We start from the raw sequence: 21505 nt of genomic DNA, 5'->3' as shown, positions 1-21505 counted from the left end.
AGAAAATAAAAGTGCTGCATTTCAAATAATTTGTTACATAATGCAGGCCAAACTTGCAATTTTCAACCTTACCTTTCAAGAGACCTATATATTCCATTAAAAGGGTGCAGAAGAAACAAATGAAAATAGCCTAAGAAGAAAAGCAAAGTCCATATCCTGATAGTGATCAGTATTTTATCAATAAGAAGTTGCTCTTAAAATTGCTACAATATTTACTGTATTATAAGTAAAGCAACAATTTAGCTTACAGTAGCTAGAATTTAGCTGAGAGCATGCTTTTTCTTTTTCATTTCTTATCAGCTCCATCTCCCTACCCTACTCCATGACAGATAATGATCTTACAATGATGATGGTGATTTGGAATACAACAGAAAAAGGAAAGGAAAGGAAAGAAACGCCAGTAGAGGATATCTCAGTAGTGAAGTACTGTGGTCTTTCCTTTGTGAGTGGAAAAGATGCAGCACCATCAGCATCCTCAAATAAATTTGCAGCTGTGGTAGGCTTGTATTTCATGCAATAGATACAGTTAGGCTCTTTTAGAATCCTTTACACCGCACTTCATTTTCAAGATGAAGATTTCAGCAGCAGCTCCAAAGCATTTTGAATTGAAACCCACTATTGCCAGCTGCAGTGTTGGGTGCAATTATTTACCTTGTCTTAAACAGAACATGGGACTTGATTTGCATATAGAGTACAAAAAAAGGAAGTGGTTTGAGGTTTTTATTTAGATTCACAGCTTATGGGAAATATAAAGAAACACATATAAAGTATTAAAGAAACAAAATTACATTTTACAATTTTTAGAACACTAAGCTGAATATATACTCAGCAAATTATTTTAACCCCCTAATTCCTAAAGCCTAATATCTTAGTTCTTCAAATAATGCATTTTTTTCCTAATTATAATACCTTTGAATGCCCAGAGAAACCATATTATATATAATGTAGGATGTACAAGACCACACAGCTCATATAGTTAGCCAACAAAAGCCGTGTAGAAACTATTGCTAGAAAACCATTACACCCATTTTCCATCAAGCTGTTTCTCCTCATCTCATCACCTTTATTTTTGTTTTGGAAAACACTAAGTTATTAAGTACTATAAGAAGGCCACCTCTAATATGCATATACTTACAGGAAGAGCATACCAGAGATTTTATCATTCTGCATATACACCAGAAAAAAAGTGGTAGAAATATCTCTCTTATTTACATGTAAGAAAATCTTCATGCTCAAAGCACACAGAAGCAAAACTAAATGTGACTCTATCAGGCCTGATGTTTTACTTATTGCTGTGTACAAGGCACGAGGATAAATGTCTGTCATTGATCTCTGCTCACTGGTGCTGCAAACATATAAGCCAGTAATATTTAAAAGATTGTACTCCAAAGTTTCAAAAATCCAGCAGCAAAGTGAAAATGTTTATAACACTGTGAACACAAGCAGATTAAAGAGACATTACTGAAGAGAGTTCATTTTGGAAGGATGCTATGTTTAAAAGGTTGAAGATGGGATAGAGTATTTGATATTCATCCACAATGTAGTTTCTCCAATGCCCCCATCAGAAGGTGTTAATAGTCATTAAAACAGGCCGTATGAGTCAAATGAAGGCCCAGCTCCCCCTTTGAAATTGTAACCAGTCCTACTCCGAAGGAATATCTGCTTTCTTGGTAAGACTGTTAAGGAAAGAACACTGGCATATGGTTTGTTGTTTAACTTCAAGTGAATAACTTCATAATTCCTTAAACCATAATATGCAGAAATTAAAATAAATTAAAATTGCAATTACATCATATTCCAATTGGTCATGAATCTCTGTGCAAATATTCTAAAGTATGACCCTAGCCAGTATAATTCACTAGGCTGGAATACACATAAATAAATAATATGCCGCTACTGTATTAAAAGTATCAACATTTTTGTGTTTAATCCAATGAAAAGCTTGATTTGCCTTTACAATTTAGAAAAATCTGAGTATGAGAATTTCCACTTTGTGTAGCTCTTATGGTTTTCTTATTTATATTTTTGCAAACAAAGTTTATGTACAAGACAAACAATGAAGAAATACTTACACAGTTGGTTGCATTGTGTGTAAAATTTTTCTGTATTTTAGTCAGTATGTGAATTCTACTATCTCTATAATTGAAACCAAACAAAATTCCAGATTTACCCAGGAGTGTATGTGCACAGAAGTGGTCACTGGTGTGAGAGCACAGTCACAGCAAATGCAAAAATCAAATCTGAACCCAGCGATTCCTTCACTTGTTGCACTATATAAGTTTAGAAAGAGGTTCTGCCAGGACTCTGGCAGTGGAAAAACAAGCGGGATTATCCAAGATGCTTTACATTCCTGGTTCAGAAAAGAAAATGTATACCATAGTACCATTTTTTCTACATCAAACGAATAGGAGAAGAAGAAAAAAGTGAACACATCAATGTTTCGGACAACACTTTTGCTACCCTGAGAATTCAAAACACAGGAGGGGCTCTGGTGCTCTAGCAAAATGAATGTATTATCTGTTTGTTGCCAAGAAGCAAACTGCAAAACCTGCTGAATTACATTGGGAAGAGCTATAGAACACTTTAGGCTGTAGAATATATAATATTATAATGCCAAAACATGGTAAAACCGTAAGTATTGATGCTGTACCCACAAGGTTTGCCAACCTTGCTTACAATTGTTCATAAAACTATTCTAAATTGCAATCAGGATAAATCATACTTTCAGTTTCTGTTTGTGGTTTTGCTTGCTGACTTTATTATGTACCTCGTTTAATACTGTGATATTAAAAAATGAAGTGCGAATTGGGTTGACTAAAATTACACTGGGAAATAGAAGAAGTTTTTGAAAGTGTCATTTACGCAGTGCATATAATTAATAGTCAGAAAACAATATTGGAAGGGAACCAAACATCATGTGAGAATGGGTATGAATTCTTTATTTAGAGCCGTGGAAGTTAAGTGTACTCATACTTTTACTATTTTTTGCTGTATAAATAAATTGCATACTAGTATCTTTTTAAGGATGAAAATTTCTTAGAGGATTTATATATACCACATACACTTCTTTTCAGTTAGAAAAGTGTTTAATATTAAAGCATACTCTGAAAGCATGATTTAAGTATTAATCGTTAATGATTGCTATTATATGAATATGTTCCTTTTTCTTCTTAGTTTAATGAAACATTTCAAACTTGAAGCTAATTATAAAGAGATAGAAGAACTATGAAGGTGACAATAACATAAGTGCAAAGTACAAATTTATTAGCTTAAAAAAAGTAATTTAATTTCACAAGCTTATCAGTTATTGAAAGAAATATGTACCTTGAAATCTCCTTTCTTCTTTCAACTTTTCAATTTTTCTTCCTTAGATATGGGTACATGCAGCAACCAGTCAGAATGGGGAAGACACTTTTACGATGCCTCTGCAGTCCAGCAGGCAACTAGTTCCCAACTAAACTTTGCCACATTCATAGACATGCAAAAAGACTCAATATATGGTTAGCAATATACTACTTTTCCTTAGAGCACAACTGTCAGGTGAAAGGCAACATGAAACAAAGTGGCTAAGGCATTGTGGGCTATGAGACACAGAAAGTAGATGCAGAAGATGAAAACTGTTGGCAGTAAATTCCTTTTTCTGTGACCTCAGGTCAATAGCCCAGAAATGTTTAAGTAAAAGCAATCAGGTAAAGCAGCTGAAATACCTTCTGCTATGGCTTCCTTGCATACTCCAGGAGAATCTGTCCCTGCACCTAACAGGTATCTGCTCACACTCCTAAATTATTAGGACTCTGAGTCCTAATATTATTAGTGTCAATCCAGATTTGAAACCATTTTACTATTTCTTATTTAGCTAAGACTCAAGCACACCTATATTAGTGTTCTTGAGTAGTTTTTCATTAACATCTCTGTAATACTCAATCTTCAATCCTGGTAGAAGCTGGAGAAACTGGGTGATGAAGTTCTGGCTTTAAAAAGCAATGTGTTGAAAAAGTTGTTAATCACACAAGTACTCAAGAATTAAAACAATAACTGTCAAAGAAAGTAAGTGTGTAAATTAGAATACAGTAAGACCACTGCCAAATCGAATTGGACTATTCAGTTCTTCAGGCAGTCCATTGAGATAATCTCTTGTTCTGGAAGGGACCAAGCTTAGAATTACAGTCCTGAGGCACAAATTATGGCTAGATCCCTGTGGAAACACACCTAAGCTGCAAGACAAGTAACTACAAGAGAAAAAAACCCGACAGTTGTAGTTACAAACTTTATTTTCATTGTTAATCAACTCAGAAGAAGGAAGAGTAATGTATTATCTAGCAATCCCAGAACTCTCTGCCATAGTGTCTCACAGCACATCCTAGAATTTCTAGGAAAAATACTGTGCGACAAAATATTGAAGAAGAAAGGCAAGCTAATTCACCAAAATGTGCAAATATCCTGTGTTACCACACTATCAAGCCTACTACTGTAGCTGCCTTGTCCTGTTTCATCTAAGAACACTCTGCAGACTTTCGTCCTTCCCTTGTAGTGCCTTGCTTCCAAAGTCTTCCTACCCATGAACCCACGGGTCTGTAGCTGTCATAACTTCTTAATTTCTCTTGATTTATGGACCAGGAGGAAAATTTAGGCTGATTTATACACCTATGCTGACCTCAACACACATCTGTGGTACTTAATCTGTTTCTTGCAGATTCTTAGTGTAGAAAATGTCCACAATTTACTGTCTCAGTCTTCTACAACTCAGAAAACCACTAATAATGCAGTGCAGATTGCTACAGAGGTACTGTTTTCCCTTTTAAAGTAAAAATGAAGGAATCCATTCAGTCACAGGAATATAGCATCCACAATCATTCCACAGTTCCTGCAACACCTGCATTTCCTAAAGAGTTATTTCCTTCACCAGCTCAATATGGCAGAAAAATCTGATGTTGTCTGGTCCTGCAGACCAGACAACAGTCTACTTTCTCATGCAGAACGTATTCTCTTAGTTGAAGTTGAGGAGTGCAAAACTTCGAACAAATCCAAACCATCCCAAGACCACTAGGAAGCCTAGAAATGAAAAGTGAAAACACCCTCCCCTAAAACTGAGAGCTATGATTTCTCTAGAATATCTTATTTAGTCATTAAGATTTAAGTAATTTCATAATTTAAATCTTACTTAGAAACAATTAATTTTCTAATCACTGTGTCTATTTGTCCAGAAATACTGAAAATTTCCATGTCTTCCACTCTTCCCAGTTCCTGAGAAACTAGGAAGCAAGTCTGTGTTCTTAGAAAGTTCCTCTTGATGGTCTGGTATCTCTCTGAAAGTGAGATGTCTTTTCATACTTGGCATGAAATGATTGTGAGACTTTATACTTTCCCTTCCCTCCTTTGAACTTTGGAGGAGAACGCAAGGAGCTCAGACACTTGTGAGGAGAACAGGAAGAGCTTCCAACAGAGCTTTTTTTTTTCATCGGACGTAAGGAGTGTTTGTGTTCTGAGAAATCCTTCATGATCTGGACTAAGGATTCACCAAACAGTTTTCCCCCTGTGTACGGTAAAGACAGAAGTTTACATTTCAGATCTAGCGATGAGCCCCAAGGACGCAACCATAGAGCTCTCCAGGCTACAGTGAGGCATGCCACATTTTTAACAGTGAGGCTAAGAGAATCCTCAGCTGCATCATGGATAAAATTAGCTGCAATTTTACACAGCCTGTGTTTCCTCTGCATGACACCAGATGGGACCCACTTCTTTTTGAATCTGGCTCGTTCTTCCTCTAACCATATTAGTAAAGCTTTAGAAGCGTAAGTGCAGTAGATAGATACTCCAAGCTGGGCTGCAACTAGCTTGAAAGATCTTTTAATTGCTTCCTCAATCTTTCTGTCAGTAGGATCTTTAGGGAGAGCATATGAATTATCAGGAACTGATAGTACAGAATCACCAGTAACCAATGCTCTGTCTACCTCAGGCAAGTTCCCCCACAAAGCAGCTTTATCCACTGGAAAAGGATAGAGCTTATGTAGGACTGGTGGGGCTTCATGGTTGGCTTCAGGATTTCCCCAAATCCTGCAGACAAGATCTTCCACAGCTGAAGGGATAGGAAGCGCATTATCTACCTTGCCTTCTTCAGTGGGGATAAGCAGTTCTTTTGAAGCACATTCAGATTTGGAAGATTTTAGCATTAGCACTCTCTTTATGTGTTCAAATAGGTAATTCTGATTCTCCATGTCAAATTTACGCAGAGGATCTGGTCCTTCCGGATCTTCTGCAGGGGACTCAGATGCCACCTCCTTGTCTTCAGTGGCTGATTCAACCTCCAAGGCCTTGTCAGCCTCAGGGTTCTCCTTCCCAGAAGCTGTTTGATCTTTTAAGCTGTCCATAGGATCAGACACAGACGTCTGGGAACTGCTCCCAGATGCTTCCAAAGGAACCAGTGGAACTTCTACTATTGGTACTCTGGGATGCTTTACTGAATGGGGCCTAGCCTGTGCCACAGATGTTATGCTTTGTTTGGCTGCTGTCAAAGCATCCTTTAAGACAGTGGCCAGCTCAGGCAAGATCACAGATTTCATTAGTGAATTCTTTTCAGATTCAGAGAAGTGAGTAGCAGTAGAAGGTCTTACCTTCCTTTGGCAGGAGCTCTGAGTGTCTTCTGAATCTGAGCTGCAGTCTGGGGTCTGGCTGTGCTGGAGAGAAGAATGCTGCCTTGGCAGTAAGCCACCAATTGAGTTGCAGCTGAGAGGTTGCTGGAAAGGGGATGGCTGTCCTGCCTGAGAATCTGAGCCCTCCTCCTCCGACCCCATTATCTGTTGCTCAGAAGCATGATGTCTAGAGCCATGCCTGTACTTCCATTCGTCTGACCTCTTTTCCTCTCGGCTGAGGGAAGCAGAGACAGAACGAACCCTTGTAAGCTCTGAAGACTGCCTAGCCCTCCTCCTGGTGTAGGAGGTCTCTGATCTGGTGCTGGAGTATTGATCCCCTGACCTTCTGAAGAAGTTGGATCTGTCAGATCTCACAGACTTTGCTTTGGTAAAGACAGGGACTGCTTCAGGAGAATTGGCACAGCTACCTTTTCTTTTCTTTTCCTTGTCCAGTTTCTTTCCTGTCCAAGCAGACATGGACCTGAAGTGATGAAAAAAGTTCAAAATATTCGAATTCCTAGATCTTTCAAAAATTACATTTCTTTCCAAGGGAAACCCTATACCCTTTTTCCTCAAAGAAGCACCACATCATGTGAGGCAGACAAACTGGGAACTGAGTGACTGCAGTGATGCTGGGCTGCAGAGAGGATGACAAGATATCTTCTGTAATCTGACTGGTTGCTGCTCCTGCCCTGTCTCTAAGGAAAAAAGAGGAAAGCCCAGTATAGACTAATTACACAGAAATACATTTTAAAAAGGAGTTTTTGCAGGGTACATAGAATAAACTCTTTCGGGTGAACAAGTGTGAAAACTTGGCATACATGTGCCCATATTCACCAGACATGAGTGAATAAATGCATTTTAAAATAATTTAATAAAGCTCTAGATCATTCTTTAGATTAACTCATCTCACTTAAATGGAGACATAAATTCAAATCTTGCTACAGGTCACACATGAAAGCAGGCTTGAATACTTATTCCAGGCCTGAGAAAATGTATTGAGGTCGTATCATTTGTACAATTCTGTACTAAGGTCAGTTTCTGCTGATGAAAGTTCCAAGTATCAAGAACCAGTGGAGCAACAAAGGAGTATGCAAACTAGGCTTCCCAGGAGAACTTAAACAGTACTTTTTAAACTCTACTTCCAAAGATTGCATCCCACTTCCCTTTTTATCAGTTGAATTTAGGTAATTCATATGCACTTACAGCTGTAATAAAATACTATTCTGAACTCATTAACCTAAGAACAGAATATATTGTTTTCAAAGAAGAATAAACAGAAACTGCTCCTTAGCATTCAGAACTGCACATCTAGTCCTGTCAGATCAAGATGTACATTTCCCTTCTATGAAGAAGCTATGGCAACAAAGTACATCCTTCTTGAAAAAAACCTGATTTTTCTATGTACATTTGTAAATGCCAAATCTTTGCAATAATAAAGGACTTCTACACTGCTTTTGACACATGAATGCACTACCTAACACCTACGTAAAACATAATCATATTGACCTATTTAGAAAATAATTAATTTTTGTGCTAATCAAAAACCAAATAAACTGCTTATTTAATAATAAGCTTAATAAGCTATACTCATAATTGTTGTATGAATAGTCTTGCCAAGGCATGCTTTTGGTAATGCCAGATTTGGCTGGACTGCATTTACTATAAAGGAAGAGAGTCAGGAATACGAGCGGTGTTGCATGCTTTGAAGCTGCTTGCTATATATCTTGTACTGAAATATGTGAAAGGGAGATTTGCTTTCTTGTAGGACACTCCTTCACCCCTGTGTACATCACTTCTTTGTTATTAGGATTAGATGTTAGTACTGCCAGCTATTTTAAATGTATTCATTTTCCAGTCAACACAAGATTGTCTTCATTAGGCTCCAGTTAGAAATTGATTTTCAAAAACTATAATGCTCAACACAGTACCCTAACTGAAAGGACACTGTATCTGGCATTTGAACTATCTGAAAGATGGCTTTGTAAATAAAGACTCCACACTTTGACTTTCAAACACATGCAATTGTGTTTGAATCAGGTTTTTACTTTGCATTAGCAAATGGCTTATACTAAGCTTGGATAATTTTTTTCTAATGATGTGGTTGAAATGCTGTTTTTAGTTCTAAATAACACTGGATACAGAATTTTTGACATGGAAGAAAAAGTTAGTCTTAAATTAGTAAGTGTGATACTATGTACAGAACATGTGTGACAGGAACAATGAACATGACAAACCACATCAGCTGCTCACCTGTATTCACCAAATGTTCCATCATCTTCCTTCATAGGTTGTATTTCTGGATCAGCATGTGCATCCTCCTTTTCCTTCACTAAAATATTTGAAATAGTCATTTTTATCATAAAACAGCAAGATGAGAAAATCTAAGACCTTAATTTCTCAAACTGATCACATTTGGCAGAAATGTGGTTTGAATAAAACTATTTTTTTTAAAGAGGGCCTTAGGCTATTATGTTTTCTCTAAGAAAAAGATCAGTTAATTAGTTATAGAATGTTATTTTCATTCAAGTATGACTGTATGACATTTTGTATTAACAGAACTTTTCTTTCTTTCTAGCACTAAAGAGAGAAAATTGCTAAAAACCCTACTAAAATAACTTATTTGGATTATTAATAGAGTTATTTTTTAATCAAATTTGAATTATTTAGTTCTACTTAACAATGCTCTCTATTTCTTTTTGATATTCTTCTCAATCTGAATCAGATTCACTTTTGTTCACTGTCAGTTTGTACATTTTCTGCCTTAATTTCATGTAGGAAGCCTCCAGAGAATTTTAGATACTTTTTTCCATTATTAATAATTCTCAAAAAATTCTGAAAACCCATTCTCATGGTTTGTTAATTTCTTCTTTTCTACAACATGATCAAACCCAATGCAAAGTCACATATACTGGAACGTAAATTTTACACCATTGTATTTCTTGCACATTCTGGTTTCAGGTTTAATCCTTGTTCACTGGTGAGAATAAATCCAGGCATATAATTTTTTCCTATAAAGTAATAAATGCAGCACATTGACACAGAAACCCACTAGCACCTGAGGAGTCAGATATTTACAGATGACATGTATTCATATAAGTTAAGATTGTTGACAGGATAAAACAATATACTGACTTAAGGAATTCTATTTATGGTTCTTCCCTTTGCCTTTTCATTTCTGTTTTTCTGGCGTCTATTCAAATCTTTCCCTTGTCTAGCAGATACAGTTATATAATCCAATACACAATCTCTTGTCTTTTACTCTGGTAATTTCCACACCTTCTTTGTACATCATTGATTTATTTGCTGTTATTTAAGAGGATATGAATCATTCCTGACAGTATTTACTAAGGCAACCTCAAGATGACATGCAAAAATTGTGATGAACAAGAGTTCATAACTTAAATTTTCATAGATTTCATAACTTAGTGATTTCCATTTGTCACTACCTGTGGAACAGTACATTTGCAATGACCCAAGAAATACGAAGTCACTGCTATAAACACCAGTACATACTGATTCTGGAAATCTTATAAACAGTCCAGGTCCATCTTTATGTATGTGTGTGTATATGCATATGTATCTGCGCATGAAAAAACGTATACCATACAACTAATAATACTGCAGAAGCAACAAAAAGGACAGAATATCAGGGATCCACAAAGTAATGACAACCTCAGCATCCAACTGCTCTCTGCACTTTTACTCAAAACCTTTGTTTTACCTGCCTCTAGATGGTGGTTCACTCCACATCCTCCCTACTCTTTTCAGTTTCATCACTTCACTTGTTTCAGTCATCTGAATCACTTTTTCAATATCCTCTCTTATCTCATTTTCTCTTTAAAAAAATCCAAATGTTAGGAAAACACCCTAAGATGATGTCTTCAGCCTGTCATATAACTATGTAACACTATGTTCCTTATTCATCTGTTTTCTACATAGCCATAGCCAGCTGGAACAGAAACTTCTCTTACCTAATTCTTGCTGTCACTACAAATCTTTGCTGTCACTGTAAAACAATCTAACAGTTAGATTGGGCAGAGTAGGATTCTTGTACTTAATAAAGTGATTTTCTCAGAAAAATAATCTGCTATTCTATTTCAGCAAATTTCCCTATGAAGAGCTAAAATTCTTAGTGTTCCTTGACATTAAGTTTTCAGAAGTGCACTGGTCAAAACAAGCAGGAGAAAATAAAACCAAGTGTGGATTTCTCTTTTGTATTTTTCTAAAATGCATCCATCTTTTTCATGTCCAAATCAACAGTATGGACCTCAAGAAGTTTGAGTCGACTTTAAATAAGCATTCTAGAGTCTGGACATTTATCTTATTTCCAAACCTTAGGAGAAAATAATTTTTTCATGAAATCAAGATTTTACATGAAACTTAGCAACTGTACTTTCTATTGTGGCTAAAATAGGAGAATGAAAAATCAGATTATCCTTTGATGCTCACTTGAAGTTCATTCATAGCTACTCATACCTCAACAGCTGCTCTGAGATCCTATCTGGCCGCACTGTGCAAACTGGTTCTCACTATCCTTTTCAAGACAGCTTTGGTCTATGTACCTACTCCATAGAAAGAAATATAAGACCAGGGAAAGATATATATGATATCTATATGTCCATAAACATACATACACACACATACATGCCTTTTGTAATATGTATACCAGGAGGGGCGCATGTTTTGATAGAAGACATACATTGTACAGTTCCAATTTTTAATGAAAAATTATAAAACATGCACTGCTATGACCCTCCAGGAATGAAGGTCCTTCTCTTATGCAAAAATAAACGTAGGTTTTCTGCCAATAGGCCGATGGCTCCTGTCAGGCCCAGCAAATGATAAGACTGATTTGCCATATACACAGTGTAAATGTAAACCAGCAGCAAATGTAACTTTCCAGTAAGCCTGAGATCTGTCTAAATGGATTACCAACGGATGAATTTTACTATTCCTGGTTAAACAGCATACCTGGATACTTGCCACCCTTATTCCTCCTTATGAAGCAAACAATCAGTAAAATCAAGATCAGAAGAGCAACAGCACACATAAGACCAATGAACCATCCTTGAGTAGCGATGTCTACCTGCCGGCTTGCCATTGCTAGGGATAAAAGAAGAAAAATTATGTTTTGCTGCATTTAAACGCTATGCTAATTCAGAGAAATAATAGCCAATATAATGTTCATTAAAGAATAACATTCACTGTGAAAAATATATAGCATTAAGGAAACAGTGATTCTGTATTTTGTGAGTATTTTCATTATTCAGAGTATTTACAAGTACCTATGCATAGAACTTATTCTACAGTATATAAGAAGTCTGCTAACACTTAAGCTTAGCAACTACTTTGCAAAATCTATGCACATACTACATTATTTTCCACAAACCTCAAAACTATTCTCAACTATTTTGAATTAATTAAACTACTGAAAGGAAGTTGCAAATTATAATTCACATAAACATATCAACCGCATTCTCAAAATTAATAAAAAGCCAATACTGATTAGTTAATGCATTCCCATCATTCTGAAATGTGGAAACAGATGGGTCATTCAAGGGCCCTAACATTCAGTTGCAACTAAAAATCAACAATGAAGCATCCTTTAAAACCTTATTAAGCACCAGGTTTTCTTTCTTTCCTCAAACCTATACCTCATCCTACAATTAATTTATCATGATTGCCACAATTTAGCATTAGTGAGGGCTTAACATGATGCAATGGGGCAGCCTTGGCACTATTTCTCTCCAAATGCTGACTCTAGCTGGAAGCTAATGTAAATAATAAGTAATCTACAAAGAAAATACTGCAGGCATAATAAGAGCAGGAATTATCTATGTGGTCTAGGGTCTAGATCTACTGGACTCCAACACAGTAGGAGGATTATTCTGGTGAAGCTTATTTTGCTACTCCAATGTTGGAAACACACTACAGGCAACTTAGGATTTGCTGCTGGGAGAAAATGGGAAGAGTGCGAGGAGTTAGGGATACATGCTCCAAACAGAAGAAAATATGACATTGAGGAAGATGAACATCCATCCAAACCTATCTTATTCATTCTTCAGTTTCTTCTCCAGACCCAAAACCCAAGAGTATGAAACTCTATGAAGAGCTGCTCATTAAGAAGGAATGTGAGACAGGTAGTTTGGAAAAGCAGCTGCCAATGGTCCCAAATTCCTGAGGGATTCTTTGAAAATACAAAGTATTTCTGATGTCTGGATACAGTATCTCCAGTGCATTCCATACAGAAGACCAGTGTGTATTCCACCCTTGAAGTACTATGCTAAAATTAACTCTTTATTTAAATGCTTATTTTTGGTATTACTGGGCAAAGCTATGACTTGATTTTCATTTAAATAATTCAATGAGTTAAAGTGCCTGGTTATTGTGGAGATAAAATCAGGAGATTTCTCAGCCCTTGTTTATGTTTCCTGATATTTTAGAAACTGACTCTTATATGCACAAGAATTTAAAGTATTTTTACATAAAAGTCTCTACATGTCATATAAATATATAGTTTGTATACCTAAATATGCCACATATAAATATACATAAATATATATAAATATTAAAAAGTGGCAATTAAAAAAATCACAAAGGGAATCTTCCTCTGAACTACAAATGAAAATAAAAAACTTTGTTTTCATATTAAGGTTATAATTATTTTGAGTTTTGCACATCTGCATTCATAGTAAGACATTAAATGTTGTATAATACATACTGTAACAAAATGCAAAAGAACAATTCACATTCAAATGTAGTAAGAAAGAGCATCAAGCTAAACAACTCATGCATAAAAATATGCAGGGTAGATAGGAAGATGAAAACTTACTTATATAGCTTCCTGTATTAACTTACTGCATTTCTAGTAGGAAAGGGTTTCTTGATCTCTGTGCATCTTTAAAAATGGCACATTTCCTGCCTACGCTAAGCAAATTATTTGCTTTAGACAGAAAAACCTTGCATCTTGGTGAACCACTAATGCAGGATTCAATGCAGAACACAGTACTGGGAATGCCCAAAAAGATAAACCTGTACATTGTGAAGAAGCTCTGCAGGAATCCTTCTCAAAGAAAAAAATGTGGGAAAAGCCTCACGTTTGGAATATCAAAGTTTTATTCCTAATTAAAGATATATTCCAGTGTTTACCTCTTTGTCCCCTCCATCTTTTTGTAGCATTTAAAAGCTTTGACCTAGGCTGAAGACAGTGTGAAACAAGATTTTTCTGTAAGAAACAGGCTATGTTTATAATTTCATGCTGAACACTGAAACTTTCCATCATCAAGAAGCAGAAAGGAGTGTCTAAAGTGTCCCTTCTTCCTTAACTACAAAGGGCATCAATCAACAGGACTGGGTAAGTACAGAAGTCCTTATCTACTAGCTCAGTACTTTTTGTGCAGAAAGATGCTTTTGGGAAGGTTTCCATGCAGCTTGTTTTGAATTATATTAAAGTCTTGATCCTTGTTTACATCTCCTTTAGGCTTCAGATGTGTATCTGCATAACATTTCACAGGTAGGCTTTTGTACTACTAGCTCTTTCTGGCTCTATGTTCAGCCCGTACGTATTTGCCTGGCACTGTTATTCAGCACCACGTTTTCAAACCTTCCTGCAACATGATAAACTGTGAACAGAAATGGAACAAAACGAAGCAAACAAAGAGAAAATTTTAGAAAGTGCTCACTTTCAAACTGGCATACCCATTATCTATATTGTGGCTTGATAATTATAACATAATGTTCAAGTGTATTTTCATATTTAAGTAACTTTCTTGTAACAACATTCTGGAGTTGGTGGGGCTATTGCTATATAACTATGCACTGACCAAAATACTTGGAATGAGCAGAAGTGTCTAGCAAAGACAAAAATAATAACAGCTGACCAAGAACATGATGATGGCATGGCATGTGATGGCAACAACATATTCAGCATGACATCAAAAAACCTTCCAATAGAAACTTTTTCCTGAGTGGAATTGGCAGGCATTGCTGATTTGCTATGAAGAAATAGGACTGCAATATAAGGAACTTAAAGAAATTTGAACAGCCTTACTGATTCCCAGGATATATGTGTGACATCAAAATCCATATAAAACTAGTATATGGCAGGAAAAGAGAGATTTACAAGTAGGAATGTCTTAACACTGGTATAGATTACATGAGACATCAAATTGAATCTGCAATTTCTGATTATGCAAATATTTTAGCTTTATAAAAAGAGATATTTAAATACAGCTGTCTAATTATACTAACTGAAAATACAAGAAATAGGTCATCTTCAGTGCACAGCACACAGATGGAGTGGGAGCAGGGCATATCTTGCCCCTAGTACAAACATCAGTCAAGTAGAGTAAATTGAAAGGATGGAGACATTCATAATCTACATATAAATGTACTGGCATTATTTAGGAGTTTATAAAATCATTTAACATTGCTCTATAAAAGGAACATGCAAAGATTCTAACTGCAACACCTCTTGGCTAGAAGCAGTTCAGCATTTCAGCACTTGGTCTACCACGATTCTGACTACGATACAGAATTGGTACAGTGTGCCTCACCTGGACCTGTCTCAAACACATCCTCTGAACTCCTAAAACCAGACAGGCCCTCAGCACCAACCCGGACTTTATATGCTGTTCCTGGTGTTAAACCCTTTAAGACAAAGAAGCTTCGAGAACCATTTACAATTTCTTTTTTCCAATCTTCTTTGCCTATAAAAATTTTAGGAAAACAACATATTGGAATTTTAATTTTCTCTGTATTACTGAAAGTTTCTAGACAAAATACTACTGACAGTTACTTGATTAAACTATGGATCATCTGAGAAAAATAGGTGTTCTCTCAAAAATTATAAAATCATGAGTAATAAATTGCATGCAACATATTGAAGAATACGTTGTACAGTAATTATGAAACTATTTTAAACATTTGTTCCATTGTACTTAAGAAATACAAATTTAACTTGTTTTTAAAATGCTTATTGAACTTGTCATTATGAGATATATTAAAACAGATTTAGTCATTAAATTAAATCACACTTCTGCACTTTCAGTCAATATTTATTTTGGTCAAGAAGTTCTAATTCAGAATCTGAATTTCTCTTTTATCATTTTTCTAGGACAGTCTCAGCTATTTCTTTGGCCAATATCCAGAAAAATGCATCTCTAGTCCAATTTTCAGTTTAGTCACCTTTAGTCATAGCTTTAAAAGGATGGGGTATTTGAAAAGAAGTATCTTGCTTTTATTAGCTAACTTTGTTTTAATTATTACCAAAGTTTTAAACCTGGTTTTAGGCAGTAAGAGTACATAAATTGATTTATATCCCATTTTAAGGTTTAATTTAACAAAGGATATCTTATTTAATCTTTTTTCTTTCCTGAATTGTGCATAATTTAGGAAAATCCTTATCTCCTATTTGAAAGTAATCATATTTTTACACATTTAATCACTTCATGATAAACAACTTAATGCAAACTACATTTTTAGAAGTTCATGTTTAAAATAATTTATAAAACAATACAAAGGAACAAAGGTTCATATTCTATCTATTCATCCAAAACCTGCTAAACATTGATGTTTATTAAAAGGAAAATTATTTGATCTTCCTGATCAAATTAAAAAATAATTTAAGATATTTCAGAGCTATCATTAACACTGGGTCAACTTAAGGCCCCATTTACTATAAAAATCTTCAAAAATACATTAAAAATTTTATCAGAATTTAATGAAATGACTTCTTACTGCCTGCTACACCATATTCAACATAAAAGTTCGCATGATCTGGTCCCTCATACTCCCAACTGATATTGGCATAGGTCTCAGCAGCAGCTGTTGTAACATTTCTGATCCTTGGATAAAGTGGTTGAACTAAATACACAATAGAAAAACAAAGCAGAATATGCAGTTGTGACTTCATACATTAAAAAAAAAACCCAACAAAAAACAAACCAACAATGTTACTATGTTAATTTAGACCATATAGAGGGAAAGCATAGCACATTTTTCATTGGTTCTATTACTGGAAATTAGTAACTAAAGTACTGTATTTTGAAATTTAATCCCAGGCAGTTACTACACTAAGGTATTATAAGGTAAAATCTATTACTTTACTGAGCATGCTCTGTTACCACAAAAACTGCCAAATACTTAAACAGTACCTAACTGCCAAAATTTTGAAAAACATTATTTCTGTTCATCTGTGAGTAAAATGAAGACAGCTGAAAAATGAGAATTGTCACGGAAATGGGAACTGTAGGACAGAAGGGAGGTACGAAGGTGGTACGCTCCTCCCTTTATGGCACATGGCACTGAATGGACTGCAAATGCCCCCATGTGTAAGCCCTTATAGGATTTTGGCTCTATTGAAATGAGAGTGATAAAAAAGGAAGACAATACCCTTATAGAATGTTGGACGGACAGTGTGCATGACTGGGGAAGTTGCAAAAAGGATTTCTGAATATCCTTCATCATCAGAGATAGTAGGAAAGAAAAAATAAAGAGTAAAAACATTTTGCATCAAAAAGTAGCAGTTAACTAATACAGTAAAACCTTACCTGTTAAGTAAATAACACATGCACATTCTAAGATCATGCAGGTTTCAATTAGTTTTACTTGTTAAGATATGAAACAGCTAAGTGATACACATGTATTCGAAAACAAACTGAAGTATGTATGTAGTGACGGCTTTGCTTTTCACAGGACATTCCCCAAATCAGCTTTTGGTAATATTATGCACTCATGGCTCCTTTAGACACTGGAAAACTAGACATCAGACATTGGAAAGCCAGTATCAAAATACTCTGGTGTGAAGGACACAAACCACCAGAATGCAAGGAGCTGCCCACTGTAAGGTGCTGTGTCTTACTGCAGCCACTTTGGTGTAAAAAAAAGCAGTATGTAAATAATGCAGTACTTTTCACATATATACAAAATGCCCACATCTGTCAAAATAAGAGCTTCTCTCTTCAGCATTCTGAAATTAGCCACTTCTATGCTCATACCTTAGTTCTTTGCTCATACTTTAGCTCCAGTAATGCTTGTTACAAATGGGCATATAGCTCAGTGCCTCTGCTTGCCTAAGACTAATGAAAAAATAGATTTTAATAGTTCTAATGCTGTAATAGGGCAGATACAAAGAGGATGCTCCTCAAAGGTATGAAATTATTTTTAACTGAAAATGCCTCACTTTGCCACTGACTTTTCTATCCTGCTAAAAATATCTTTTCTATTAGGAACATTAAAAATGTTTCCCAAAGGACCATGAAACATTAGAGGTAAAAATCTAGTCTCAGTACAGACAAATGACAGATTTCCAATGTTTTCATCTACATTAGAAAATGAGCAAAAGCCTGTTTTCAAGGCAAAGGGGCTGCAGAGAATTCATCTATCCACTTAAATTATTTTCTTCTTCTAACAGGCTAGCGTTGTCCATATGGCCAGCTGGAAAAAGTTCAAAGTTATATGCACAGAGAAAATGGCTTACTTGGGCCCCTAAAACAGATGAAATAATATGAGTATCATGTCTTGAAAACGATAGTTTCTGAGTATTTTTTTAAATACCTAAATTAGGAAAATTCCATCCATTCTTCTGATAATTTTTTCTGATTATTACAATGTTTTACAAAATAATTTTTTTATCCCCATATTTGCATCAAGTATTTCTTTTTCACTCTGTTCCAGTAGACTCATTCAACAATTCAATCTGTACTGCTCCCCAATGTGATGTTTTTGTCACTAAGTTGTGCTTATATATAATTTCTTTCACCAACCAAAATAATAAGGAATATATTATTTAAACAATAAAGAATAGATTTATTTATTGTTAAAACCACCTGAACAAAATAACTGAGAAAGCGCTAGGAAAAAAAAAAAAAAAGCCATCTAGGTCTCTAAGTGACAAAAGCCACCCCAAGAAGTACCAAAGCCAGAGCTGTCTATGGGAAATATAGCATGTAACCATATACACTATGGTAATGCAAGGGGATTAGATTCTGTTTCTCTGTGCCACTTGGAGGGAGCAAGAGGAAAGAAAAGCAGTCTCTAAATTTAGAGGGCGCAGAGTCTGAGATTGCAGACAGGATGTATAAACTTCCTTCCTGATTTACACATAGGAACAGGTGTTTGTTTCAATAACCATCTCAGCATTTTTGCTTTGCCAAGAAAACAAGTGGTTTGTAGTTGAAATATGACTTTGTTTTGTTTCATTAAATTGTATTTTCTCAAAGCCATATTGTCCTGGATTTTGGTCTTCCATGGAAGATGCATAATTAGCAGCCCAACTGTCTGACTGATATTTGTCACAATATTAAAGACAGAAAAAACTGTTAGCAATAATCTGTTTTGTACTCCTGCAAACAGATGCCACAGCATTACCCTTAACTTCTCCCTTCTCATGCCTGACCACTTGGGGATGAAGGAAAACTGCATCATCTTCTGTGAAAGACTCCAGATGATGGAGAGCTTCTGAGTTACTAAGAAAACTCAATAATCGCTCAGTCTTAGCTTGTGGGGTATTTTTCCGTCTGCAATTTCCAGTTTCTACTCTCATTAAAGAGCTGCCTTCTAGATTAAAATATCTGGTAAAAGTCTTTCTGTTCATATGAGTGCATATAACAATCAAGTTTGCTCTGAAAGTTAGCCTAATTTCCTTGGTATCTTAGTTTCTAAATCCTCTCAAGTGACTGATTTATGTTTATATTTATCAGATGTATCTGATTCTTACCAATAGCTGTTTGTACAAATTTACCCACATGTAGTATTTGGTCAGATTTAAATTCTGTGGTTTTTAACATATGGTGCACCAGGAAATTTGTTCAGTAGTAAATTTCTTTACAAAATTATTATTTTTGCAATTCTCTTCTTTTGCGCTATTGCTTGGTCTCATTTGCTATCAGGCCTGCCAAGTTTTACTAAAGTCTGTTAAATGTGCCATATTTGCAACGTGACTACGCACAGAAGAACACAAAAGATGGCTGATGGATCCTGAGGTGATGAAAGCCTGGAGGTGAATTGGTTATGACACTTAAAGCTTGCAGTCAATCCACCCAGACTCTTTGTCTTCTCAATCACCACACCTCTAATTATAATTAACCTTCCGGTTCTTCAATATGTTCCCCAGCACTGTTCACAAATGGAAAATGTGTAATTGTCAGCTGGCACAAGCTCCCAGTGTGCGCAAACACCAGCTAGGGAAGAGGGGGCGAGAGGGGCGGGCAGAAAACTTTGTCCTGGAGAGCAGAGCACTGTGTTTCTCATCTGTAACACTGCCCCACACTGTGCAGCAGTGCTGGCAAAAGCATCACTCTAAAAAACATGGGAATGGAGTGTTAGGAAGCTACAGGTTTATACGGACCCACTCTTATTCATCTGCCTCTGGCAAATTAAGCTTTTTCATACCTGCCTCAATACAATGCAAAATTTAGCTGGCAGTTCTAAGTAGGGTTCTCCTGTAGTGTCATATAAAAGCATTTGCCAGTTGTTGAGAAAGAGGCTTAGGTTCGAAGTAAAACGTTCCTTTCTTTTCAAATTAATTCCAGTGCTTTTTTACTGGAGTTTTTTGGTAAAGTTTTATTTAATTTTTCAGCCTTTGAGGAACACAGTTCCTACAAATATCAGTTACAGCCAGGCTGCAGAATCAATAGAATTTAATAAGACAGGACATGAAATTGGAAGGTATTTTAATAATGAAATAGGTACTCTTTCTCAAAATTTAGTCCAGAAGAAAAATAAATCAAATAATCCCCAGAGTGACAAAACTTCAGGAATTTTCATTGAATTCACCTGATATTCAGGAAAAAAAATGTTGGGTGAGTGCCAAGCACAAATCTGAAGATTAGTGTCAAATGAGATAAACCCCCCCACAAAACAATATATCATACACAATTAAGTCAAAATGCATATATAAAGAGAAAAGTTAACTTAAGGGAAAAAACCCAAACCCACACCAGAAAAAAATAAAGGTAATAGATTCTGCTAGAGCCTGTCAGACACAGAAAAGGGGTTTATTTTCCTTTGCCTTTTTAACATTCATAGTATGAAATTCAAGCTTTAGTATAACAGTAGGAGTGAATTCCATTTCTGGCAGTGAGAAATGGGCATTAGTCACTTCTGGGATTATTTAGGCCAATTGCAAGATCATTTCTGTAGTGTAAGAAACACAGAAGCCAAAGAAGAAACGCACAAAAATATCTCACTGATGAGCATTTGGCATGGCATCTAGAAAGCAAAAGGTATTTGCAGGAATTTTTGCACAGTGATACTGATAATTTCCTCTAGTCTAGCATGCATAGCATCAGCATTTTTCCCAGTGAACTTAAAAGAGGACAAAGCTGTGGTTCTGCATAGCAGGCTGTACGGGAAGAATCACAGAAATACATAATGGAGAAATCCAGCAGGAGGAGGGCTGAAGGAGCAATACAAAAATACTACACTGAACTTGACTGTAAAAGCAGCTTGAAATTGTTAGCAAAAGACATGGGGACATTATGTGAAGTGATTCAAGAGGGAGGGAAAACAGATGGTGGGCAGAGAAAATGATTTCAAGAACTGCATTTTGTACTGAACAAAGAAAGCCGAGATGATCTTCTACAAAGAGATCAGAGATACAAACTTAGTTGAGACTAATTTCTAGCCTACAGTGAGGAGTTACATACTGGTGATTCAGCCAAAACCCCCGAAATAATAGTTCCAAACCTAGAGGACAGACTACTTTTTTTTCTTCCTTGTAACAAACGGGAGTATTATTTATCACTAGTACTCACATGAAAAAGACAGACCAGATTGAGTACCAGTGACAGGAGGCACTAGCTACAATTAAAGGTTACTGTGACCTCACAAACTCATTTTAATTGCTTTTCAAGACTCCCAATTACCAGTGT

At 35.8% G+C, this 21505-nt stretch overlaps 1 protein-coding gene across 37 annotated transcripts in view; it reads right to left on the bottom strand.

The window, feature by feature from the left end:
• NRCAM (neuronal cell adhesion molecule) overlaps positions 1–21505 on the bottom strand; it is a 147463-nt gene that overhangs the window by 3048 nt on the left and 122910 nt on the right. For 12 of the 37 annotated variants that reach the window (XM_040061048.2, XM_040061056.2, XM_040061055.2 and 9 more), the window contains 6 exons: positions 17025–17090; positions 16371–16496; positions 15188–15340; positions 11604–11735; positions 8883–8961; positions 3339–7110 (listed from right to left, as the gene is read on the bottom strand). In XM_040061048.2, coding sequence (XP_039916982.1) covers positions 5274–7110; positions 8883–8961; positions 11604–11735; positions 15188–15340; positions 16371–16496; positions 17025–17090 — 2393 coding nt within the window. In that variant the 3' untranslated portion in view covers positions 3339–5273. Of the gene's footprint in view, positions 1–72; positions 131–835; positions 1677–3338; positions 7111–8882; positions 8962–11603; positions 11736–15187; positions 15341–16370; positions 16497–17024; positions 17091–21505 lie in introns of those variants that run through there. The other 25 variants (XM_040061059.2, XM_040061062.2, XM_040061065.2 and 22 more) reach the window with 9 other exon arrangements.

Source organism: Hirundo rustica, chromosome 4, assembly GCF_015227805.2.
Source record: "Hirundo rustica isolate bHirRus1 chromosome 4, bHirRus1.pri.v3, whole genome shotgun sequence".
In the NCBI taxonomy this organism is placed as follows: domain Eukaryota; kingdom Metazoa; phylum Chordata; class Aves; order Passeriformes; family Hirundinidae; genus Hirundo; species Hirundo rustica.
The sequence above is the reverse complement of the archived record's forward strand: the minus strand, read 5'-3'. Positions and strand labels throughout refer to the sequence as shown.